Source organism: Parambassis ranga, chromosome 7 (assembly GCF_900634625.1).
Source record: "Parambassis ranga chromosome 7, fParRan2.1, whole genome shotgun sequence".
NCBI lineage: Eukaryota > Metazoa > Chordata > Actinopteri > Ambassidae > Parambassis > Parambassis ranga.
This window is the reverse complement of record NC_041028.1, coordinates 18,659,580-18,686,549: the sequence shown is the minus strand read 5'-3', so window position 1 is coordinate 18,686,549 and position 26,970 is coordinate 18,659,580. Positions and strand designations below refer to the sequence as shown.

The window sequence follows — 26,970 nt, the reverse complement described above, 5'->3', positions numbered from 1 at the left end:
CATACAATACAGAACACCATCAAAGAGGCTAAGAAAATGTATTATCAATGAGACACTGTTAGACAGGTATAACACACAGTTAATCCAAACTCAGGACACTTACCGTGATCTGTCAGACACACTCCACTAGGTTACAAAACGGAAAGTACAACGGAACATCAAAGTGTTACTGCAGTCAAGTGAGCCGCACCGAAGATTTAAGGTGTGGCTACGTCAAAAGGGCTAGGAAAGACACCAAAGGTTTATTATTAAAACTCAAACAAATACAGTAACTAAAGGCGGCGTGACAGTATGAAACTAAAGCTCCATCAAGACAGATGCCGAGCTGAACACTGACTGGAAGTAATCACACAGGAACAGCAATTCAGAACTGACCAGTTTACTGGACACACCTCCACAGACAGGTCTAGTAAATGTAGGTGTATGCAGAAAATATGAAAAAAAAATGATCTGTTATATTTTTAAGAATTAAATTTAAACTGAATTTAGTGGACGTTTTTTTTTCCTGAACAACACAAAACGGTGTAAAATATGCACACAGTGAGGTATTGACCTATGAAAAATGGTTAAATCATATTTCCTAAATGTATGTAATATTAAGCTTATTCACCAAAACGTATTCAATGATGTGAGAGACTGATGAAGACATGCAGGAAACCATGACTTCAAGTTACTGCTGCTGTGGATCTACAAGCTGCTGAATCATGAAGAGAGGAACTTATGCATTTGCCTGATAAAGACCACTATGATCAGATGGGTTTTAATTATGCTGTTATGAGGACTGAGGATTTCAGGTTGTCTATTTATTTGTCCATGTGTCCAGAATATCTTCAGATTCGGTTCAAACCTTCTCTTGGACTCAAGGATGAAGTGAATAGAATTTGAAGGTCAAAGATCAAAAGTCACTGTAATAATACAGACCATCGTTCTTGACCATAATCAAAGAATCCATACAGTGAATATGTCAAAACTCCACACAAGTTAAACCAAATGTGATGCTATTTAAATCATTTTATTTCATATCATGAAGCTGCAGATGAAGACTGTGATACACATGAGGGTGGAGGAAGTTCTTTATTAGATGCACATCACTAAATGTGGAGCTTGCTGCTTGTTAAATATGTCGTTGCGGTTTCATTACTATATATGGTCTAACAAATTCCATTCATCAGATCATTTCTTCATTCAAGAGCTTAAAGCAGGACAGCTGGACTTGTAGAGTTCCTTCAAGCTCTTAAATGAATGTTGCTGGTTTCACAGTTTCTGATTAAACTGTTGTACGCTGTTATGAAACATGTTCCCAGACTTCCTCATTTCTCCTCTTGCTGCATTTTTCACATCCTTCTAAAGAAGCCCTGCTTCCTCCTGGTTCCTCTGCTGTCTTCTCTGTATTATTCATTACCCTTCATGACTCTGTGCTTTAGTAGTAAACATTTCAGCTGATCAATACTGTGACTAAAAGGTTATATTTTTCCGTGCCATACAGAAACATATACAGAGAACACGCAGACTACAGAACAATGGAACAAATCAGGAAGTAACATGCATGTGGTCACATGACAGAGCTGGAAAAACACAACAGATTGTCTAAAAGGAAGAAGGAAGCAATCTGCTGACAGCCTGGTGAATAAAAGTATCCTAACAGCTGATGTTTACAAAATGACATTAGTTTGTGTGATCTTAGAGCCACAGCAAATCTGCCAGTTAGCAGGATAAGAGGCAAACATGAATCGCTACGCTAACATGTAGGAGACTAGAGAATAGAGACGGCTGGCCCGGTTATCTATTATACATTTTTAAGGTCACATGTGTGACTTTGTTTTTGACTCTTTTCAAGCCTAGCATCATCTTATACTTCTCTGAATCAGAAAAAGTTTTTGGACTTGGACCTGAGTGCACCAACCAGTGTTACGACAAAAGATGTCTAGTCCACTTCATGCACCGGGACCCAAGTCCGGTGACATCTGCTGCTTAGCAACACATGAGTCTTCGGAAGAGAACCAACCGGAGCCATTTTGAGAGGACGGCCGCACCAGCACCGAGGTTCTGATCTTCCTCCTCACACCTGCACCTTGATAAGGGTTGATGTCCAAATTCTAATAATTAGTACATCTTTACAACATCAATTCACAGCTTAGGATTAGTTCATTCTCTTCATAGAAACTTAACTGCATTCTCTCTATCACCATCACTGAGAACTGAGGCCACTAAAGCTAAGGACTTACAATTCAATTCAGTTTTATTTATATAGCACATTTTACATTTAGAAATTGTCTCAAAGCGCTTCACAGAAACTCAGAGCCTGAGACCCAGAACCTGAACCCGTCGTCAGTAGTAATAGTAATTTGATAGTAATCAAAGCAAAGATGAGCAGCAGGGGCTGGTGAAGTAGATGAGCACAGGAGAGTTCAGGGGCCAGACAGCAGGTCAGTATGCAGGTCTTGAGACCTGCAAAGAGAGAGAGAGAGCGAGGCACAAAACTACGAGGAAGACAGTGAACACAGATTATGAGACGATATTACCAGTGTGAGCCAGACTAATGAGAGTAGAGGAGAGGTCAGAGGGTGAGAGGGAAACTGCTCAGTGGATCATGTTTGTGCCCCCCCACAACGTAGGCCTAGAGCAGCATAGCTGTGCTAAAAGTTAATATTTTATCGGCCCTATGACACCTGTTATACCTGTGACTGAGGCGACTGTAACTATACCTACCAGCCCTACACACAAGGTCTAAGGCTAACTGTACGCCTTACTAAACAGAAAGGTTTACGGCCCCAGGCGACTCTGGGAGGTCTCCCTTTTAAACATGTGCAAACTAGTATTTAAAGCGTAATTTTTATTGCAAAATCTGTGTGTTAAGTGTGTTAATACTACAGCATATATGGGATTTTCCTTAACATGCAAACTGTAGTTAATACACAAGAATGATTAAATATAAGTATTTCAGCTAAGTTGACAGAATCTTCAGATGTTTTATTGTTGGCTTTGAGTACCTGTGTTTATGTGATCTAACGTGGGTAAATTCATAAAGACCCAAAGTGTAAGAATACTTAATGCTTGGATACTTCTGATCTATCACACATTTTAAGCATTTTAAGTTTCATTTGAACACCAATATACATTCATCCTCATCATCATATTTCATGTGATTCTTTGATAGAAACTGAAATAAATAGTAATACATAATGACATAATGCTTAATACACATAACACAGATACATACAACAAACTGTTACACTGCTGTCTTTGGCTTGTATTTTGCCCAATGCAGGTTTAAACTGGACTGTGGTCAGACATGGATGTTTAGGTCGTAGATAGACACCACAGATGACAATGTGATATGATTTTTAATGTGTTTTATGGGTAAGGCATGAGCAATCTAATCAAACCATGTTGCCTTAACCCTAAATGTGTTTCCTCCAGACACAAAACAGGAACAAATTTCTGACATACTCTACATTCACTTGCTAAAATCACAGCTCCTGCAAAAATGGCCACAGCAGGACACATGACGACTAACAATACATACAGAGCTCCTCTCAAAGTCCTGCACTCTGACAGGAACAGAAACTGACAGTAACCTGACAGCATGTTGCACTGACTTCTACCACTAGAGGTCAGAAGTGCAGTTTCCTGCACAGGTCGGTGTGTGACGTGGAGGCTGGTGAAATCACGTAGCTGCTGATCTGACTACATGAAAAACCAGGAAGAGCTCTAACCCACAAAGCCTGTTTACATCTCATCCTATTGCAGCGTGTCCTGCTATAAGCAGACCTGGTTTCACTGTGTTTTACAACACATGGATATAATGCACACATTTAAGATACAACATCTTTGTCCTAAGCATGTCAATCAGTCCATGTTAAAACAGTGTCTAAAAAGTGCAACATCTCAGAGGTGCCTCTGTTAAAGTCCACAGTCCATCATTGTGCTAAAAATAATCTTTGAAAACATTCCCACTGGCCTGGGGTCCAAGGCACCTGCTGCTTTGCCTGCTGCAGGGCCTCTCCTCAACTGAAACACAGCTGAGAACAAGTTTGGACTTGAGGCATTTGTTTTCTCTCTAACAGGGATAAAAGTCTGAGCACTGTGCCAGGGATTGTTTGTTACTGTAAAATGGATGTAAACAAATCATGACTAAAAAAAGTAACAGAACATAAAGAGCATTATATTTGCAGGTGTAACATGGCACAGTCCAGCCCTGTGCAGGCACTACCTGATGCAGGAGCGTCAGGTCTTATTGGAGCAGGCCATGTTCCAGGGTGACACCAACAGCTGCATGTGACCAGGGTCTTGTCCAGGATAGTAGAACCTCCAGGTTATGTGTGATTGTGTCCTCTGTTTTCACATGAAGACCTGAGGTAAGCTCTGATTTTAGAGGATCCTGAAATTGTTGACATGTTTTTATTATTTCTCTCAGACAGAGATGAGTTCAGTGTAGGAGCTATTTTGCCAATTTGTTTATTCTATGTTGGTTATTGTCCATTTGAATAATGTGTTTATTTTCTGGTTATTATTTAGTATGTTTATTTAATGTAAATTTGTTATTGATTAGTTTAATTTATTTTGGGGATTTTGCGTCACTAGGGGGCATCGAGGTTATATAGGTATGCAGGTAGACACTAGTGCACCTGGTACAGCAGGGACACATTTTGTCTGTTGTTTGTTTGCCTGACCGTGGACTGAATAAACCTGACACAAAATGACTTATGAATGGACATAGAGCTTTCTGCCTGCATACACCAAATACCCATGGTGCATAAGTGATTGTTTGATTTAAGTTAAATTAAATTGATCTGTTTTATTTCTTTAAAGTTTCAAATTTGTTTAACAAATTGTCACTACATTCAGTACTTTCAGTCTTTTTATATAGGTAATACGTGTGGCAAACACAAAACAAAAACAAAAATAATATTAAAAAACCTTCCCTAACTTCCTCACCCTCTTCTAAAATCCAAAGGACCAGATAAATGTAGCTCTCTGATGCCTGTTAATGCAGACTAACTGCTGGCTGTCTTTATTAGTAGACATACTGTATATCTGTCGTGCTGAACATACAAAGCATCTCAGCTCTAGAAAACCCAGCCCTGTTTCTTGTTGTTACTGTAACTGTATTCAGATGCTGTGGGAAACACCCTAATGGTGGTCGAAAGCAGCACAGACACAGACACATGCTGATCTTACAATAAAATACAATTACTGGACTGGACAATTACTGGACTACTCACTGGACTGGAATGATGCTGATGTATGTAGATAATAGCATTACCGTTGAAATAATTACAGTTTACAAGGAGTGCTGAGGAGCCATCTTGAAGTGGGGTTAACCCGGACGCTGCAGCAGCAGAAGGATGGCACCTGCATAACAATGCAATGGCTGCGGATGACCTGTTCCTGGGCTAATAGAAAGTGTATTTCCTTCATTCATCCAGTTGTGCTGTGACCCAGCTGCTACATGTCACTGAAATGACCTTCATCAGCTTCCTTGGTCCGGAACCGCAGCCATCCACCTTCTGGACCTGCTCGTCCTTTGACGGTCAGGAGGGCTGGAGCCAGTCCCAGCGGCCAATGGGCAGAGGCTACATGTCACCAGTCCATCACAGGGCTATCAACAAAGTTTTATTTTGAAGATTTACATTTTTACAAATTAAAGCACATATGTAATAATGTGATAACTGGGCTGGATAAGACTAAAACGACACTATAATGTGTCTGATAACTCAACACAGTAGAAAAGCTAATGCAAACATTTAGTGCTAAAATAAAAATGTTTTAAAACATGTTTTAAAAAAATGCAATGCTCAGATAACTCCAGGAGTGTTTTTTTTTTAAATGTGTTAGTGGGTACACTTTGGTTGTACCACCACATACATTGCAAATGCTTTCCTTACTTCAGGACTCTGCCTTTAAACAGTTTATGTCAGTGCTAAATGACGCTAGCTGGAGCAGCCATTAGTGACTGTTCTAGGTCAGCTCTGGTCCACTGTTGTGTGAGACCTCTGTAAACTAAACACTTCCTGCTCTCCTCAACAAAGAAACAAGGTGCAGTGAGAGTGAACCACATACATCCTACTGCTCATCCTCGTCACCCTGCAGTGCACTCAAATCAGTCAAACCAGTGAAGCACAAGGAGACCTTCTCCAAGTATGGTTAATGATCTAGCCAGTCTGCCGCAAGCAACACACTTTCTTATTCACATAACACTAACACAGTTAACACAAACTTACAGTCAAAAGCACCAAAACAAGCATCACATGCACGCATCATCAGCCGAATCAAACTTATTGTTTAGTGTTGTTTTGGATCAATTTGCTTATTTATCAGGATTTTGTAACAATGTGACAGAGGCTAGCTACCAGGAGTGTAACGATATATTAAGAAAATGTACATAGAGAAATGCATGTCTTCAAACCAGCTACCAACTCACACAGGCTTTCTACATGATACACAATCCTGGAGCAAATACTGTACAAAGGCCTCATATCAACCTGCTTCTTCTAGCCCCCTTACTCTGCTGCTCACACACCTTAAAAAGCTGCTATGAAAAATTCAGACAAAAACAAAAGACAGATAAAACTGAGGTCATTGTTTTTGGCCCCAAACATCTCAGAACTAGGTTATCTAATAACATTCTCTCTGCATGGCATGAGGAACCTCAGAGTTATCTTTGATCAGGACATGTGGTTTATCCCTCATATAAACTGGCCTCTAAGACCTTCTTCGTTCACCTCTGTAACATTGCTAAGATCAGGAGCATCCCCTCTCAGAGTGATGCTGAAAAACTCGCCCATGTTTTTATTTCTAGGCTTGACTGCAGCAACTCATCATTGTCAGGATGTTCAACTGAACCAAACCCTTCACTGGTGTATCGTTACACCCCTGCTAGCTATGCTACTCAAAAGGATGGCCACCTGGCAGCTATCACCTGAGCGTCTGTTTCTTCTGGACTGAACGTTGTAGGAGCTCAGTGTGAGGGATGCTCGTGGAGGTTTGGCAATAATGTCACATCCTCCGAGTACAGCTGCTATCACTGTGTATCTGGAGAATGAGGTTAAAAAGAGGAAGCAGTTAGACCAGGGAGGTGCAGCAAGCTTAGTGTTAGGAACATTTGCAGGAATGAGTAATTACACTGTTAAAAAACAACATTGTTAAAAACACATATAACTTGCATGTTATTTGTTTTTGTCTGAAAAACTAGAATAAAGGGAGAAATCAGCATTAGTCAGAGATGTTACAGAAAAAACACAATTAGGGATTCAAGACAAAAAAACCTAACCTCGAGTCACAAGCCAAACAACAGCACAAAGCATTAGTAGTGAAGGTGGCATCAACACAAAGTGGCGTCTTGTTGCTCTGGCACAGACAACATCACTGCTTGAAGTTCCTTCTCTGGTCTTTACTTCGTCTTTAGTGCAACTGTTTGAAAAGAAAAGTGAAACAATGCTTTAGTTCCTTAGTATGGAATAATGGAAACTGATTTGAGTAGAAATACAATATAAAGGAAAATAAAACAATGTAAGTTGAAAAACTGTGGAAATTATAACATCACAAATATACTGGAGTCAGGAACAAATGCTATAGTTGGCACAGTTAGCATTCTTCCTTTCATAGGTAACAGGCTGAACTACAAACACAAGCCTTTATCAACTCAGCAAACAGGTCCAGTCAGTGTCAGCAGGCTGTCACATGACATCACCACCACCAACAGCATGAACGCTCAGTACATGCAGATCCTTTCCTGATGCCGGAAATATAGCCACTCCAACTTTAATATCCTCCTCCTAAGTCATAACAAGTGTCCGACTTTACTACAGATTGGAAATAGTTCCATCTTTATTACACATTCTGATTTCATTCATGTAACATCAATCTGTAAAATGTATTTTGAAAAGCTGTATCATGTTTACAGAAATGACTGATGAATTAAACTTAATATAGTTATTGTGCTTTCTCTGGGTGCCACATTCTAAAGACCTGCTTGTTAGGTCAATCAATCTCTCTAAATTGCCCGCAGGTGTGAGTGTGAGTGTGAATGGTTGTTTTTATGTGTATGTTGCAATCTGATGGACTGGTAGTGGCAGTGACTGTATGTGCTAATGATTAAAAACAGGTTATGATTAGTGTGTTATATGCTTTGAGAATAAGTGTGTAATAGAAGAATCTCCTACGCCGTCCATGCTGTGCAGTCTGTGCCATCTGCTGAGAAAAATCCTGCCCGACAGTCCTCACACAGCGTGTCACTCCTGCTGCTTCCTGTCAGACACAGACACGTTCTTACACAGAAAGCAGCGTCCAGAGAAAATCCCTCATTATTTACATAATTGTGACACAGTGACTTTCAGTTTCTTTACCAGGTTCTTTTATCCTCTGACCAGGTGCACAGTGCGAAAACGTCTGTGCCAGGCTACAGCCTGTGACATCTGACCAGCTCTTACAGAAGTATTCAATGAAAGCCTCGCAGATTGAAAAGCCTGGTCCCTTCTGAGCTTCTGATTTGTTTTAGGTACACTCAGTAGGAGTTTGTCAGCCGACCTGAGGGCCCGATGAGTTGTGCAAGGATGGAGAAGCTCAGAGAGGTACAGCGGGGCAACACCATTCACACATTTAAAAGCAAATAAGAGCAGTTTAAAATGGATCCTAACATGGTTTTATCCCCCCTCCACTGGCTGCCTGTGCAGGGGGGAAGCTTGACCTAACAACGGATCGGATTTGGCTTCCAGGATCCATTTTAAAACCCAGGTTCACAATCTGTGGTTTACAGAAAGTTTTCAAATCATCCAGCCCTGCAGGGGCAGCACCTGCAGGGCTGGGTCCAAAAATCATCACCTCCATCTTAGAATCATTAAGATGTAGCATGTTCAGTGCCATCCAAGATTTAATGTCCTTCAGACGCATAAGCAGAGTTTTCAAAGACAGCCTGTCCTTCTTTTCAAGGGGAATATAGATTTGGCAATCATCTGCATAGCAATGGAAGGATATGCCATGTTTCATATGTGTCACAAGGATTGAACCCAGACTCTAAAAGTTCGATTTGACAAATAGGACCCAGTGCACCAAGCGTGAAAGTAAAATATCATGGACCACAGTGTCAGATGCTGAGGTTAAATCCAGCAGCACAAGAACCACACAGTCACCTTCATCACATGATAAAAGAATTAGAGCATTAAAACCTCTTAAAAGTGCTGAATCAGTGCTGTGCAATGCTTTGAAACCAGACTGGAAAATCTCCTTTAAATTGTGCTCATTTAAATGTGCAATCTGATTGTAGATGATGTTTTCCAGGAGTTTAGATAAAAAGGCAGTTTGGAGCTTGGCAAGAAGATAATTCATTCACTGATCAGGATACAGAGTAACATATCCACTGTTGATTTGGTATATGTACTGTGGGTAGCTGGGTCCTTTAGCCCCTTTAGGGGTACACATCAATTATGATTCACATTACCTCAATATGTGTAATGAGATGCAGAGCTAACCTCTGCAGTCTCAGTGAACACTAGGTCAAACCAAAATATAAAGCTAAGCCCCCAAAGGAACAAAGCTGACATAGATGTTTGTCAATTTGTGTTAACAGCTTCAGTCACCAGTCACACTTTGGTCCTTGTCAACGTCACTAGTTCAAGTTCACACCTGTTCATTTTTCCTGCTTCATTAACTTTGAGGACGTGTTCACTTGCTGTCTTTTATCTCCCACCTACCTTTCTCCCTGATGTACTGTCCTGGTTTACAGCTTGTGTGTCTCTGTGCAGCTTCACATTTGTCCCCTTTAAAGTCAGTGCAGTAGAATCCCTCCATCGGTTCACAAACAGCATCTGATGTTAGTGTACATGAGGACTTTACCTTCAGTCCAGAACCTGTTAAAACCAGACGATACAAACAGAACCATCACCTGTCTTTGTCAGACCTTAGTACATCTGAAATCTGCAATGTCCAGAGTTTATGAATCCACTGTGTGATTTGAACGTTCTTACACATACCATGTATCCATGTTAAATCTTGGATTAGACAGATTTTTGTTAATTTGGATTCTGTTAATCAATTTACCTGCATCACAGTTTGTACAGGAAAAACACTCTCTGCGTCCTGTAGGATTATCCATGTAGGAACCTTCTATACAGGGAAGACAGGAAGTAGTTCTGAACACAGTGCAGTGTATTTTGACACAAGTTCCTGTGAGAGGAAGAACAAAGGTTTATTTATATACTGTGTTGTGTTTTAAATACTTCTAAACAAATTTCCAACAAAGTTTCAAAATAAAGCTTTTGTTAGCTGTTGGTATTAAAACAAAAACGTAACAGCAAATAAGACAGTAACACTGAGACAGATCTCACCTGGAGGACACATGGGACAGCATTTGTGAAGTCCTATCTGATACTCAGCAGGATGACATGTAAGGCTGTGCTGAGAATGGGCATCTGTGAAGAAGAAAATGCAGTTAAGTCAACTGGAACATCTGGAAATCATAATGTTTCTAACAATAAACAAAAAAGGGAAATACATTATGATTAGAAAGCTGTGAAGGGAACCTCTCAAAACATCTGATCAGAGTGTTACTAAGGTCCAAAAATGGATCTCCATTACAGGAAATGTGAACGGGCTAAAATAATCACATATCATCCTAAAATGAATTTGGACTATGTTTAATGAACACAGTTCATATCTACTTTAAATGTACTGATAGTACTCATTTAAATTATGGAGAAACTAGCCAACAAGTCTGCCTGTCAGAAATCCATAATGAAGATTCAAAGATAACACAGCTCTTGTTCCCTGTTTGCTTCCTCTCTGTTTTCAGGCTGTCGCTCCTCACTTATCTATCTGCCAATGTGAATTAAAAAGGATTACAATTATACACACCTTTATTATTTGTGATTGAGAGTTTGTTTTCTTCAACACATTTCTAATGTAGCTACAGTATTCTCTTCTCTGCCTCAGGCGTTCATCATCTAACCATGCACTAGGTTGGTGGGCTGATTTCACACAAGTGTGACTGACTTGGAGTTACATTGTGTTCTTTAATTGTTCCCTTTATTTTTTTGAGCAGTGTATTTAATAGCACCTGCACTAAAAGTGTAACATGTCACCACATCAAACAGAAAACAGAAGGAGTAACCCTTTGTTTCTGTTTTTTTCAGCTCTGGCATGAATATAAGCCATGATGATTATTTTTGTTTTTACCAACAAAGATGCAGCTGTCCAAGGATTTCTTCTTGATGTCATGTTATACAGCAGGTTGACAGTGTTCATGAACTGAAGGCACCATGTCACTGAGACCTGAGAGGAGGTGAGTTTTATCATCTGTAACAGCTGGTCTTCATCCGGAAGCAGAAAAAAACATTACAACTGTTCAAAGTTTTCTTCTTCAAATCATTTCAAAGCATTATGAGCATTAAGACATCAGTTCACTGGTATTTAGACTGAGGTGAGTCTTAACACCAGGAAGAAGAAGGAATGCAGATATAAAGAGCAGCAGACTGTGACAGTCAGAAGAAGCTGCTGACATTTATGACGAAAACCCTTTAACATTTAACAGCAAAAGAACATTAAGAAGATTAAAGCTGCAAGCAGCATTGCGGGCCCTCACACTCCTTGCGATCTGCGGGGCCAATGCAGTCTCCCCTCCTCTGCTCTACTCTCAGTTCCAGAGATTTACAGCAAACACATGTTTACAACAGAAAGTTTCTGTTGCCAGTAGGTGGCGCTATGACCGTGTCATCATATTAGCATATATATCTGTTGAGGCTCAGGTCCATAGCAGTACTGTAAGATTTTGTCCACATTGCATGAAGTATGTTGGTGGTACTGCAGAAAATACAGCGAGTTCCTTTGTAATGGCGAATGGTCAACTTTGAGGCCACGCCCCCACCACACCATAACACTTTTGAAAGAGTTTTGGAATGCGTCTATTCCCTATGGTGTCCTGAGTGGACACGGTGGTCGATTGGATGAAGTACGTGAGGCGTTAAAAGGTTTGTAGCAGGGTCACAAATGGGCAAATATGGCCACAAAAGTCAAGATGGCAGACTTCCTGTTGGGTTTTTGTCTCTGACCGCCCGCTGTTCCGCACTCTTGCGCACAGGGTCCGGGCCGAACTTTGTCTTTCAAGGCTGTGCGGCAACCATGCTGTGATTGGTCGGAATTTATTGTGGGCGTGATGAAAGTGGAGAAGCGCAAGAGCCTCTCCAGTGTATAAACGGCACTCATTCAACAGATTTAATTAATTCAACTATGGATGTTTTTGAGGAGCAGCTTGCGGAGGCAACAACTCCTGGAAGGAGATAGCAACGATACTTTGCACCGTAGACGTCGCTAGCCCTATTTTAGGGGGGCTTCAGCCTCCCTAAAATAATCCAAAGCCCCCCTATAATTTGCGGCAATATTTTATGTATTATTATTATCTTGATTATTTCGGAGTTGTTGTCGTATACGACATGAGAGCATATGTCTTACAAAGTCGCTCATATATCAGGAAAGTAATAGCTAGAGACGTTCTGTTTCTTTCCTCGAAAAGAGGACACATCAGGCATGTACGGAAGCGCTGAACTGCCACAGTAGAAAAAAAAATGAATCACTATCTCGTTATAACGTCAAATGCTATCACGTTATAACGACATATTATCTCGTTATAACGACATATTATCTCGTTATAACGTCAAACCGTATCTCGTTATAACGTGATAAGACGCTATCTCGTTATAACGTGATATTATCTCGTTATAACGAGATACATTTTATTGCTGTAATAAAAAATGAACTGTTTATAAGTAGCCTAACCTAACCGGTTTGCTGCTCACATCGGAAAATGACACATTTACAAGATTTAATTAAGTTCTATTTCATGCTTGGATTAAGCCATAGGGAGATTCTGTCCTTACTGCGCACAGTGGACGATACTGTGATCAGTATGCGGACATTCAGAATTTTTTTAAAATGCATGGGACTGTTCAGAAGAAAGAATGAGACCGACCCACTGGAGGTAGCTTCATTTCTCATCGATCAGCTGGAAGGACACAGAAGGCTCGATGGGTACAAACTGCATCACCTTCGCCTTCCTTCTCGTTATAACGAGATAAGGTTTTACGTTATAACGAGATACGGTTTGACGTTATAACGAGATAATATGTCGTTATAACGTGATAGCATTTGACGTTATAACGAGATAGTGATTAAATTTTTTTTTTCTACTGTGGCAGTTCAGCGCTTCCGTAGGCATGTCTGTGTGATGTAGACTGGCTGTATTATTCTACGGGCAAGTCAGTGTCCAATCGGACCATCGAGCGATATCACAAGGGGCTCAAATATCCAATTGTAGAGCCTTGTGCCTCTGACGTGGTGTATCAAAGATGTCTTCTGAAGACAAGAGAAGTATCTCCACTAACTAGCTGAGTCGTCTACACATCTGAAAAGCGGCTCTGAACGCAATAATAGACGCGTAGCGGACTGTTATCTCAGCCGGAAGGTGCATTGTTCTGCATACCCCTGTTATTCACTGTTATTCACTGTTATTCACTGTTACTTCTTACTGGAAACTTTTATTTGACTTATTAGCGGTGCTATGTTGTGTTACGCTAACCCGGAAGTTACGTCGAAGACGTTCCGGATGAACAGGGGAGCTCGCTCTCAGACGCTCACAGTAAACAGCGCTTCTTTCATGTAGCGCAGCTTCATTTTTCAACTTTTGCCACACAACTATTGCAGGGACAAAAGAAACATTTACAGCGCGACTGTTTCTGAAAGAATACGAAAAGATTATAGACTGAGATGCTGTTTCAGAGTCACTGGCAGAAGACTTTTCCACAGATGAAAAGCTGGATTGATAGGTGCAATATAGAAAAACCACACTATACAGTAAATTACTTATTTGTTCTTTTGATGCACTATGTACAGTTTTCTACAAACCACTTCTACCTCCACTCATCTGTGCAGTAATTGTTAATCTGTAAACTCTTTTTTGATTGTATTGCATAATATCGGTAGTTTATTTTATTATGTATATAGCTTTTCTTATCTTTTGCTTGCTGTAACTGTGCTGTTGCAAAAACATTGTGCCCATTGTGGGACAAATCTGTGGGAAATTACCTGGAGCATCTGAAAAATAATATATATGACAATAAGAAGGGGGAGAATTAGCCCCCCCTATCTGTCAACCCTAATGACGTCCATGCTTTGCACAGAAGAGAGTGTGTGTCGCAAAAAGTGGCGCTACCTGCGCGACACGGCAAAACGCCGTGTGCATATTCGTCTCCTCGTCCATCTCCTTTAACAAAGCTGCAAAATCCATAATGTCAGCTGCTGTACCTTCCTCTGTTCGCAAACACTGGAGGTGGGCTGTGTGTGATGTTGTTCCTGTTTGGTGTCTGACGTGCGCTGCACTGGGCGCACACACACTTGTCGTGTGTGTCTGCGGAAAAGACCTTTTTTTATCTCTTACCACCCGTGGAGCGCGTTCTCCGTTCTTTGTCTCGCGGAGTATGGATCCAGCTTAATAGCGCTTTAATACGCCTTAATTCACATGTTAATTATAAAGTGGAGAGTTATCCCGTCAATTGTTGTTTTCGTACCTTCGTTCCACATCGGGCAGCACTGTCTGTCACTTGTACTGTACTCTGTTGCTCTGCAGCACAGCCCTGGCACCGAGAAGACAGCGACAAAGCCTGAAAAACAGTTAATCTAGATGTTTACAGCCTCTTTACAAACACATTAGCTTGTAGCCTTTAGCTAAGCGAATGCTAAAAGACGCTACGAATCAACAATAACGCAGCTTCCGTGTGGCTTACCGAACACTATCGACGCAGAGAACATTATTCACATGCTACCATGTCGCTTCACGGAGTCTGGAAGTAAATAGTCCATTAAGTTAGCAAATAAAAACTGTTAAAAATACTCCCAAACTATGTTAGCTTGCTGTTAGCTACAGGAAGTCACTCTGCAGCGGTAGCTCATGAAGCAGTCGTTCCGAACCACTGTGCGGAAGCTTCGGTGACGTGGTTAGTGAGTCACTAGACACTTTATAACAATTTTGTGCAGTGAAACTGAAAATTTAATATATGTATTTTATCGTGTCAGCCTGAAATCATTCAGCCATGTAGTCGAACAACACATGGCGATTCAAATCCCAAACAATCTATGAACCAATAACACACCGCAGTTCACTTTATTCACCACTAGATGTCCTACTGGAGCACTGTGTCATTGAAGCCTCGTGTAATGAACCAGTCAGAGCCACACAAAGTGAAACTGTTTCTGCTCTGTCATCTGTGCAATTCTAGTCTGTGGACTTTGAAATTGTTGTTTATTGATTTCCACCAACTCAGCATGGAAACAAAGCAGCATCCACAGAAAACAAATCCAGTGGGATAAATCCACAGATAGATGCTTAAAGGTAGGGTAGGAGATTTGAACAAGAGAAAACAAGAGAATTTTGCGAATTTTTAACAAAAAGTGCATCTGAATAAAATCTACCCGACCTTTAATCCTAGTTTTGATAAATGCAAAGTTGGAGTAAGTTTTTAGCGGTCGTCTCTAATATTTAACACAACTTTGTTTCCCTGAATATCTGCTCCAACAGAGGTGCAAGTCAGCATAGACTACAGAGCCACATTCATGTTAAATACAAAAAGTGGAAAAATACACTTTAATATAAAACAAAGTGGGAGCACAGAGAGCACACTATACAGCATTATGAGTGCAGATGTGCAGTTTTTTGAAAGCACACAAATTCCATTTGGTCTTGTTTTGTGATTTTTACAGCATGATCAATACACATTTTCTATTCAAGCACTTTGAAACACAAAATCAATCACCTTATACAGTGATGTGAAGAAAAAACAAAGCAAATGTTTTCATGGTATCACACCTGTTCATGAACCTTAAAGAACAGCTGTGTTTTGTCCACCATACACACCAGTTTTTCTCTTGGAGGAATGAATGAACACATTGTATATCCACATACTTTGTGTTCATATCACCATAAACCTGCATTTGACTGCAGGCGCTTTATCACACAGGCTCATAAGTGTCCATCCTGAGTTGTAGCCTGCTGCAGTTTCTTCAAGCAGTCGACTGCTTTTAATCTAAAGTCTGTAGATTAAAGCAGCTGATGGCCTCCAAGACTCGGAACATGTATCATACATGTCTGCTGACACCTTTAGAACTGCATCAGATGTGCAGATAAGGAACCTCACAGCTGATGTTCTGTCATTTCAGAATATTTTTCTCAGAACTCTCCAAACCCAGGACAGCAGCTGTTTGGCCATGTTATCATAATCAGTTGGAGAAAATATGTATAAATAAACACTGTCTTTCCTTGAAGCTACAACCTGTGGGGCTGAGAACTAAAGCCAATGCACAAGTGTCAAAAAGCTGCAGTTTTTTTAGTGTGCAGCCAACATGTTGACAGCTGGACCGTCTGACGCTCACATCTCTGACCTCTCTGTGCACCAGAGAAGATCAATAAAGTCTGTATGAACAGTCACATGCAGCCAGACTCCCTCTGATCAGGACCTTCATGTAGACCGATGCAGCAGGTTGTAACTTTTATAATGAAGCAGACTTCAGACTTTGTGCTCTGACATGATCATCCTGCTGTTATATTTCTGTCACTGCAAAGACACCGTGTCAGACTGCAGCTGGTTATAACTGGAATCTGAAGCACAGTTACTCTGCAGGCTGCAGAATGTGGATCTGTTCCGCAGCACTCACATGATGGTTCCTGCTGAGGAGAAACACATGAACTTAAAGCACAAACCTCTGTCACATTTGTAGAAACATCACTTTTTCTACTTCTGCTAAAGTTATTATAAGTATTTATATTTCTCAATCAACTGCAGAGAAACAAACATACCTCTCTATATGGGATTGTCTCCATTTGCTGCTTTAAAAGAAAAAAAAAATAATGGCAAAAATGTTTTCATCCATACAAATTATTGTCTAAATGTTAATCTTACCTGGATGATATGGCTTTTGTCTTTTGTAAAATATAAATGCAACAAATAAACCAGCACATAAAAAAAACACAGGGATGCTGACTCCCACAGCCAGTGCTACATTTGTTGTTGTTTCTCCACATTGAGCATCATCTGAAGGAGTTCCTGCTTTGATCAGCTGCAGCTTTTCTGCTTCACACCTGGAAGAAGAGAGAAACATGTTTACTGGAACATTCAAAGTCAGATGTGTGTGTGTGTGTGTGATATGAAGCTTCACTTACTGTCTGTGTGGCTGACAAGATGTTAATGTCCCATCTGAAAATGTTCCATCACTGCAGTCAGAGCACTCTGTGTCTCTATAGGCTGTTCCTGCACACACACACACACACACACACACAAACACACACACAACAGACAGGGTGAGTGTTGCTCGTTTCCCTGTCTGGTTTCTGTAAATGAGCAAATAAATGACTGTATAACAACCAAAACTTAAAATTCTCTACAGATGTCAGAATCTAAACACTCAGAGCAGCACATGGAGGTGAGGAACAGCTTCCAACAGGAGGAAACCTGGAACAGAACCAGGCTACTGCTGACTGGACGAGCCGAGTAAAGGCAGAGGGAGACAAGAGAGGACTGGAAGCAACTGCAACTTTAGAACCCACTTTAAAAACAACCATGTTGACCAAAGTGCTACATATAAAAGCACAATAAAATAAAACCAATAAATGAAAGAATATATTAAAGCAAATTTTAAATGTGTTAAAATAATAAAAACTGTACAAATTAAATAAAGTAGAATAAAAAAATGCGTTTTTACGAAGAGATTTATAAACAACTCAAATAAAATGACGGTCATTATAGTCCATGAAACGTAAAATTTGACGTAAAACAAAACAATAGGCAAATAATGTCCAAACAATCAATTTTCTAATGATAAAGATCAAGCGATAAATAATATTGAAATCCGTATGCCTGCTGGCATCTCCATGCAACCATACTCCACCAACTTCTCTCCAAACATTTCACCAGCTGCTCATGAGCACAGGTGCGTCAACCCCTTCACGCCCGGGCTCCAGCCAGGCCAAGGCCAAACACACATTCAACATTCAGCCACAAGGGGTCTTAACCAGGAAATAAACTAAAGCAGGTCGTTCCAAAGTTTTGGTGCTGCAAAGGCCCGGCCCCCTCTAAGCTTCTGATTTGTTTTAGGTACACTCAGTAGGAGTTTGTCAGCCAACCTGAGGGCCCGATGAGGTGTGCAAGGATGGAGAAGCTCAGAGAGGTACAGCGGGGCAACACCATTCACACATTTAAAAGCAAATAAGAGCAGTTTAAAATGGATCCTAACATGCACAGGCAGCCAGTGGAGGGGGGATAAAACCGGGCTGATGTGCTCGTATTTACACGTGCCAGTTAAAAGACTTGCAGCTGCAATTTGTACAATCTGCAGTCGAGAGATAGACGACTGACTCAGCCCAAAAGTAAGTGTTACAGTAATCCAGCCAAGTGGTTACAAAGGCGTGGATTACTGTTTCAAAGTGCTTTATCTTAGCTAGCTGCCAGAGGTGACAGAAGCTTGACCTAACAATGGATTTGGCTTTCAAGCTTTAAGTCATGATCCATTTTAAAACCCAGGTTCACAATCTGTGGTTTACAGAAAGTTTTCAAATCATCCAGCTAGAGTCATTAAGATGTAGCATGTTTATTTATTTTTTATTTTAGATGCTTTAATAATCCCAGATGGAAATTGCTTAAGGCTGCTGCCAAGCAGTGTCATACAATGACCAGCAAGGCGCGCCACACAGGCAGTGCAGGTGAAGTGTCTTGCCCAAGGACACACAACAATGACTGCCCATGTTCAGTGCCATCCAAGATTTAATGTCCTTCAGACACATGTGAAGTGATTTCATAGACAGTCCGTCCTTCTTTTTAAGGGGAATATAGATTTGGCAGTCATCTGCATAGCAATATGCCATGTCTTCTGAGGACTGAGCCCAGGGGGAGCTAATACAAAGAAAACAATCCCTGTGGGACTCCATAAGGCAGTGGAGCCCGGGAAGATTCACAATCCCCCAGTTGGACAGTACAATCTGACAAATAGGACCTGAACCAGGTAAGAGCAGGACCTGCTATGCCAACCCAGTGCTCCAAGTGAGAAAGTAAAATATCATGGACCACAGTGTCAGATGCTGAGGTTAAATCCAGCAGAACAAGAACCACACAGTCACCTTCATCACATGATAAAAGAATAGCATTAAAACCTCTTAAAAGTGCTGAATCAGTGCTGTGCAATGCTTTAACCCTTGTGCAACGTTCGCAAACACTACCCTTATTCGAGACAAAAACTTCCCCTAACTTTAACGGTTTTAAAAATATATCAGATAAATATTTTTTTGTTTACTCTATGAAGAAGTGGTTGTGTGTACTCACACACAACAAGGTCAGTGTGCAAATGGCTCTCTTCTTCTCTAACATACACACACAGTGTGTAGACACACAATTATGTGCTAAAATACTCCCTATAACTCCATATACAAGCCAGAAACTACTGTACATGAGCACAGGCCTGCAGGTAAATATGGTAATTAAGTTGTTAACTGTAAAAATCACAAATGTTACCTCCTACCAACAGGGTAAACCACCAACAATCAAGAATGCATGATTATGTAGTGCCATGGCTGTGCAGTCAAAAAAAGTGTGTTTATAATGTAAGTCTATGGGACAAAAATGGCCACGAACAACACCTTAGGGAGAAAAAATGAAAATCCAGTGCTGTGCAAAAACTAATAATGCAATAAAGTCAATGTTGTTACTGATGTTTGACATGACCAAGACTGTAATAAAGGTTAAAAAGAATCCAGTCCACATTCACCTTTTCTATTAAAAATGAGCCATTTTGTGTGTTTTTTTCCAATGTTCAGCACCACCCCTTATAAAATTGGTGATTCAAGAGTTAAAATCCTGCGGGAAAATTATTTTTTCACTACTTTTGATTAGAACTGAAGTTAATTAAAAGGTCTATGCAAAAAAAATTCAAAAAAATATTTATCTGATATATTTTTAAAACCGTTAAAGTTAGGGGACGTTTTTGTCCCGAACAACATGAAAGGGGGTAACATTTTAAAATCATATTAACACAATTTATGTAAAATTAAGCTTGTTGAGCAAAAATTATTCAATTTGCCCACATATTGACAAAGTTATGGCCAAAATAAACAGAAAAATTACTCTCAGAGGACATAAATGTCCCGAACAGTGCATGAGGGTTAAAACCAGACTGGAAAATCTCATTTAAATTGTGCTCAATTAAATGTGCAATTATCTGATTGAAAAAAAAGAAACCTTTATTAGTCCCACAACAGGGAAATTGCTTAAGGCAGCTCAGCAAAGCAAATCAAACCACCAACTTTCCAGTTACTGGACAACCCTGCTATACCACTGAGCCACTGCTGCCGAGTTTAGATAAAAAGGCAGTTTGGAGCTTGGCAAGAAGATAATTCATTCACTGATCAGGATACAGAGTAACATATCCACTGTTGATTTGGTATATGTACTGTGGGTAGCTGGGTCCTTTAGCCCCTTTAGGGGTACACATCAATTATGATTCACATTACCTCAATATGTGTAATGAGATGCAGAGCTAACCTCTGCAGCCTCAGTGAACACTAGGTCAAACTAAAATATAAAGCTAAGCCCCCAAAGGAACAAAGCTGGCATAGATGTTTGTCAATTTGTGTTGACAGCTTCAGTCACCAGTCACACTTTGGTCCTTGTCAACGTCAATAAAGTTCATGTCTGTTCATTTTTCCTGCTTCATTAACTTTGAGGACAACGTGTTCACTTGCTGTCTTTTATCTCCCACCTACCATTCTCTTGGATGTACTGTCCTGGTTTACAGCTTGTGTGTCTCTGTGCAGCTTCACATTTGTCCCCTTTAAAGTCAGTGCAGTAGAATCCCTCCATCGGTTCACAAACAGCATCTGATGTTAGTGTACATGAGGACTTTACCTTCAGTCCAGAACCTGTTAAACCAGACGATACAAACAGAACCATCACCTGTCATTGTCAGACCTTAGTACATCTGAAATCTGCAATGTCCAGAGTTTATGAATCCACTGTGTGATTTGAACGTTCTTACACATACCATGTATCCATGTTAAATCTTGGATTAGACAGATTTTTGTTAATTTGGATTCTGTTAATAATTCTGTTTGTATCACAGTTTGTACAGGAGTAGCACCGTGTGCGTCCTGTAGGATTATCCATGTAGGTCCCTTCTATACAGGGAAGACAGGAAGTAGTTCTGAACTCAGTGCAGTCTATTTTAACATGAGCTCCTGTGAGAGGAAGAACAAAGGTTTATTTATATACTGTGTTGGGTTTTAAATACTTCTTAACAAATTTGCAACAAAGTTGCAAAATAAAGCTTTTGTTAGCTGTTGGTATTAAAACAAAAACGTAACAGCAAATAAGACAGTAACACTGAGACAGATCTCACCTGGAGGACACAGGGGACAGCATTCACTTCCTATCTGATACTCAGCAGGAGGACATGTGAGGCTGTGAGTGCTGAGAGCGTTTATTATGACCATCTGTGAAGAAGAAAATGCAGTTAAGTCAACTGGAATATCTGGAAATCATAATGTTTCTAACAATTAACAAAAAAGGGAAATACATTATGATTAGAAAGCTGTGAAGGGAACCTCTCAAAAAACATCTGATCAGAGTGTTACTAAGGTCCAAAAATGGATCTCCATTACAGGAAATGTGAACGGGCTAAAATAATCACATATCATCCTAAAATGAATTTGGACTATGTTTAATGAACACAGTTCATATCTACTTTAAATGTACTGATAGTACTCATTTAAATTATGGAGAAACTAGCCAACAAGTCTGCCTGTCAGAAATCCATAATGAAGATTCAAAGATAACACAGCTCTTGTTCCCTGTTTGCTTCCTCTCTGTTTTCAGGCTGTCGCTCCTCACTTATCTATCTGCCAAAGGGAATTAAAAAAGGATTAAAATTATACACACCTTTATTATTTGTGATTGAGAGTTTGTTTTCTTCAACACATTTCTAATGTAGCTACAGTATTCTCTTCTCTGCCTCAGGGGTTCATCATCTAACCATGCTGACTTGGAGTTACATTGTGTTCTTTAATTGTTCCCTTTATTTTTTTGAGCAGTGTATTTAATAGCACCTGCACTAAAAGTGTAACATGTCACCACATCAAACAGAAAACAGAAGGAGTAACCCTTTGTTTCTGTTTTTTTCAGCTCTGGCATGAATATAAGCCATGATGGTTATTTTTGTTTTTACCAACAAAGATGCAGCTGTCCAAGGATTTCTTCTTGATGTCATGTTATACAGCAGGTTGAAAGTGTTCATGAACTGAAGGCACCATGTCACTGAGACCTGAGAGGAGGTGAGTTTTATCATCTGTAACAGCTGGTCTTCATCTGGAAGCAGAAAAAAAAACAAAAATTACAACTGTTCAAAGTTTTCTTCTTAAAATCATTTCATAGCATTATGAGCATTAAGACATCAGTTCACTGGTATTTAGACTGAGGTGAGTCTTAACACCAGGAAGCAGAAAGAATGCAGATATAAAGAGCAGCAGACTGTGACAGTCAGAAGAAGCTGCTGACATTTATGACGAAAACCCTTTAACATTTAACAGCAAAAGAACATTAAGAAGATTAAAGCTGCAAGCAGCATTGCGGGCCCTCACACTCCTTGCGATCTGCGGGGCCAATGCAGTCTCCCCTCCTCTGCTCTACTCTCATTTCCAGAGATTTACAGCAAACTCATGTTTACAAGAGAAAGTTCCTGTTGCCAGTAGGTGGCGCTATGACCGTGTCATTATATTAGCATATATATCTGTTCAGACTCAGGTCCATAGCAGTACTGTAAGATTTTAACAAAAATACACGTCCTAGCGACAGTCCAACGATCACAGTTAGAGGCACACAGGGTTATTCACCGTTTGAACACGTTAGAACGGTGAATAACCACGTCTGGCGAGAGATGCAGACACACACAACCATTCTCTCTAGCAGTCTCCGCCGAAGTGAATATTTATCAGTTTAATAGCTTCTGATGAAGGTCAAGAGTCTGAGCGTAGAGTCTGCGTTCGGTCTCTGATGAATTCAGTTATCCTTTGTGCTTCTGATGTTTCATTGAACCGTTCACATCATAAACTACACAAACTATTCAATATCTAGGAACATGTATGAATATTATATGTAATACACATAGGCTACTGTTGCGATATATATAAAAAACGTTTTGTCCAAAGTCAGGACACTTACCGTGAACCAGTCAGAACCATACTAAGCAAAACTGTTTCTGCTCTGTGGACTTTGACACGCACACACACAGTTGACAGACAGGGTGAGTGTTGCTGTGTCTTCCCTGTCTGGTTTCTGTAAATGAGCAAATAAATGACTGTATAACAACCAAAACTTAAAATGCTGTAAGGATTTCAGAAGCTAAACACTCAGAGCAGCACATGGAGGTGAGGAACAGCTTCTTCCAACAGGAAGAAACCTGGAACAGAACCAGGCTACTGCTGACTGGACGAGCCGAGTAAAGGCAGAGGGAGACAAGAGAGGACTGGAAGCAACTGCAACTTTAGAACCCACTTTAAAAACAACCATGTTGACCAAAGTGCTACAACATATAAAAGCACAATAAAATAAAACCAATAAATGAAAGAATATATTAAAGCAAATTTAAAAATAATAATAATAACATAGCTAAACATAGATTTAAACTAGCTCTAAATGTTTACATGGAACCCATAAAACGCCTTTCAGCCCACGGTTTGTGTCTTCGGTGGCCATGTCTGTGTGTTTTTACAGCCCCTGAGTTTGCTGTGTGAGACGATCGTTTGTTTTTGAGGACATTTTTTACAGAAGACAGGACAGAGAGGATGAAGGAGAGAGAGAGAGAGAGAGAGAGAGAGAGAGAGAGGCACAAAACTACGAGGAAGACAGTGAACACAGATTATGTGACGATATTACCCAGTATGAGCCTGACTAAGGAGAGGTCAGAGGGTGAGAGGGAAACTGCTCAGTGGGTCATGTTTGTGCCCCCCAACAACGTAGGCCTAGAGCAGCATAGCTGTGCTAAAAGTTAATATTTTATCGGCCCTATGACACCTGTTATACCTGTGACTGAGGCGACTGTAACTATACCTACCAGCCCTACACACAAGGTCTAAGGCTAACTGTACGCCTTACTAAACAGAAAGGTTTACGGCCCCAGGCGACTCCTGGGAGGTCTCCCTTTTAAACATGTGCAAACTAGTATTCAAAGCGTAATTTTTATTGCAAAATCTGTGTGTTAAGTGTGTTAATACTACAGCATATATGGGATTTTCCTTAACATGCAAACTGTAGTTAATACACAAGAATGATTGAATATAAGTATTTCAGCTAAGTTGACAGAATCTTCAGATGTTTTATTGTTGGCTTTGAGTACCTGTGTTTATGTGATCTAACGTGGGCAAATTCATAAAGACCCAAAGTGTAAGAATACTTAATGCTTGGATACTTCTGATCTATCACACATTTTAAGCATTTTAAGTTTCATTTGAACACCAATATACATTCATCCTCATCATCATATTTCATGTGATTCTTTGATAGAAACTGAAATAAATAGTAATACATAATGACATAATGCTTAATACACATAACACAGATACATATAACAAACTGTTACACTGCTGTCTTTGGCTTGTATTTTGCCCAGTGCAGGTTTAAACTGGACTGTGGTCAGACATGGATGTTTAGGTCGTAGACAGACACCACAGATGACAATGTGATATGATATTTAATGTGTTTTATGGGAAAGGCATGAGCAATCTAATCAAACCATGTTGCCTTAACCCTAAATGTGTTTCCTCCAGACACAAAACAGGAACAAATTTCTGACATACTCTACATTCACTTGCTAAAATCACAGCTCCTGCAAAAATGGCCACAGCAGGACACATGACGACTAACAATACATACAGAGCTCCTCTCAAAGTCCTGCACTCTGACAGGAACAGAAACTGACAGTAACCTGACAGCATGTTGCACTGACTTCTACCACTAGAGGTCAGAAGTGCAGTTGCATCCTGCACAGGTCGGTGTGTGACGTGGAGGCTGGTGAAATCACGTAGCCTCTGATCTGACTACATGAAAAACCAGGAAGAGCTCTAACCCACAAAGCCTGTTTACATCTCATACTATTGCAGCGTGTCCTGCTATAAGCAGACCTGGTTTCACTGTGTTTTACAACACATGGATATAATGCACACATTTAAGATACAACATCTTTGTCCTAAGCATGTCAATCAGTCCATGTTAAAACAATGTTAAAGTCCACAGTCCATCATTGTGTCACTACATTCAGTACTTTCAGTCTTTTTATATAGGTAATACGTGTGGCAAACACAAAACAAAAATCAAATCATATTAAAAAACCTTCCCTAACTTCCTCACCCTCTAAAATCCAAAGGACCAGATAAATGTAGCTCCCTGATGCCTGTTAATGCAGACTAACTGCTGGCTTTCTTTATTAGCCAAACACATGCAGTCACAGTGCTGGATAAAGGCAGTGTGTAGTTACAGTTAGCTGGCCAAGCGTAGCCTGCTTGTTTAGTGATGCTATTATTAGCAAAAATGGTCATTCCTCTTTCACAGCTGATCTTGCAGGAGCTTACATAGTTTATTTAACTATACATAATGTGTAATTATGTGTAATTATAAGAAAAGTGTGAACTTTCACTTTGGTCAATATCTTCATGCATATTCATGAGGCCATAATGCAGCCATTGCATTGTTATGCAGGTGCCATCCTTCTGCTGCTGCAGCGTCCGGGTTAACCCCACTTCAAGATGGCTCCTCAGCACTCCTTGTAAACTGTAATTATTTCAACGGTAATGCTATTATCTACATACATCAGCATCATTCCAGTCCAGTGAGCGTTTACAGATCATATCGGAGTCAACACAGGACAAGCTGCTCTCCACTGGAAATAAAGGAAAGGTAAGAATTGTATTTTATTGTAAGATCAGCGCGTGTCTGTGTCTGTGCTGCTTTCGACCACCATTAGGGTGTTTCCCACAGCATCTGAATACAGTTACAGTAACAACAAGAAACGGGGCTGGGTTTTCTAGAGCTGAGATGCTTTGTATGTTCAGCACGACGGATATACAGTATGTCTACCAAGGAACCTTTGATAAAGCCAAATGCAGCTATCTCTGAAAGCCACTATCAGTTTATAAACATGAAGATATAAATGTAAAGACTGTTCTTTATGTGTGTGTGTGCTGCATGCTTTCACTTTTTTGGTTGAGGGTGTGTTGTACACTTCCCTGTTACAAAATGGGGGGGGGGGGGTTTACATACCACCGTTGCACAGCATTGTGGGTACACCATCACTGTACTCCACTGTTTGTTAACAGGAGCATTCTGGCAGCAACACGGCCTAAAACTACAGTTAAATATTTATAGCCTCTATACAAACAAAAACACTTCAAAGCGTATGTGCCATAGGACCAGCAGAATCTGAAGCTCTGTTGTGATTGGTCGAGATGCGGATGACCTGTTCCTGGGCTAATAGAAAGTGTATTTCCTTCATTCATCCAGTTATCTGAAGTTTTGGGGCTTTGTCTTAGGTAGCAGTCAGACATCAACAGCTGCATGTAGCCAGGATGTGTTGTGGTGCATCTCTGCGTTTTCACATGAAGACCTGAGGTTAAACTTTGCTCTGCTCCGGTTGCTTCACATCCTGCATCACATGATCAATGTAGGTAGTCTGGAGGATGAGACCTACAAGTGAAGTCCTCTGTCTGAGTAGTTCAGGTTTTAACTCATCCAGCAAACTTAACGTGGTCTGGTAGAGCTGGCAATGAACTACCAAGGAACCCAAACAAGAATCGATGGAATATCAGCTGATTCAGGTGGAACATCTAGACAAAAACACAGAGAGCTGCACAAAGCCAGAGCCTCCAGCCAGACCTTTGAACCACAAGGGGCTCAGGAATAT

At 40.3% G+C, this 26,970-nt stretch overlaps 2 protein-coding genes and 1 pseudogene across 4 annotated transcripts; all 3 read right to left on the bottom strand.

Moving 5' to 3' along the window:
* Window positions 1–5,603: 5,603 nt before the first annotated feature.
* Window positions 5,604–15,059, bottom strand: LOC114438001 (tumor necrosis factor receptor superfamily member 14-like). The gene is made up of 8 exons (XM_028409007.1): window positions 14,772–15,059; window positions 14,556–14,648; window positions 10,326–10,409; window positions 10,039–10,164; window positions 9,693–9,848; window positions 8,166–8,250; window positions 7,274–7,413; window positions 5,604–7,191 (listed from the first exon to the last, which is right to left on the bottom strand). The coding sequence occupies exons 1-8, from the start codon at window positions 14,794–14,796 to the stop codon at window positions 7,130–7,132; spliced, it is 771 nt and encodes a 256-aa protein (XP_028264808.1). The 5' UTR covers window positions 14,797–15,059; the 3' UTR covers window positions 5,604–7,129.
* Window positions 15,060–15,269: 210 nt separating this feature from the next.
* Window positions 15,270–26,970, bottom strand: part of LOC114438004 (tumor necrosis factor receptor superfamily member 14-like) — a 111,314-nt pseudogene continuing 99,613 nt past the window's right edge.
* Window positions 15,709–23,288, bottom strand: LOC114437998 (tumor necrosis factor receptor superfamily member 14-like). Of its 3 annotated transcripts, XM_028408999.1 has the most exons (9): window positions 23,238–23,288; window positions 22,246–22,379; window positions 21,421–21,514; window positions 21,138–21,259; window positions 20,789–20,948; window positions 17,201–17,288; window positions 16,941–17,119; window positions 16,838–16,867; window positions 15,709–16,708 (listed from the first exon to the last, which is right to left on the bottom strand). In XM_028408999.1, exons 2-8 carry the CDS (start codon window positions 22,363–22,365, stop codon window positions 16,842–16,844), a joined length of 789 nt encoding a protein of 262 aa, XP_028264800.1. In that variant the 5' UTR covers window positions 22,366–22,379; window positions 23,238–23,288; the 3' UTR covers window positions 15,709–16,708; window positions 16,838–16,841. The 3 variants fall into 3 exon arrangements, with proteins under 3 accessions (XP_028264800.1, XP_028264801.1, XP_028264802.1); XM_028409000.1 differs by lacking the exon at window positions 23,238–23,288 and having other exon boundaries at window positions 16,838–16,864; window positions 22,246–22,470; XM_028409001.1 differs by lacking the exons at window positions 21,138–21,259; window positions 23,238–23,288 and having other exon boundaries at window positions 20,789–20,944; window positions 22,246–22,471.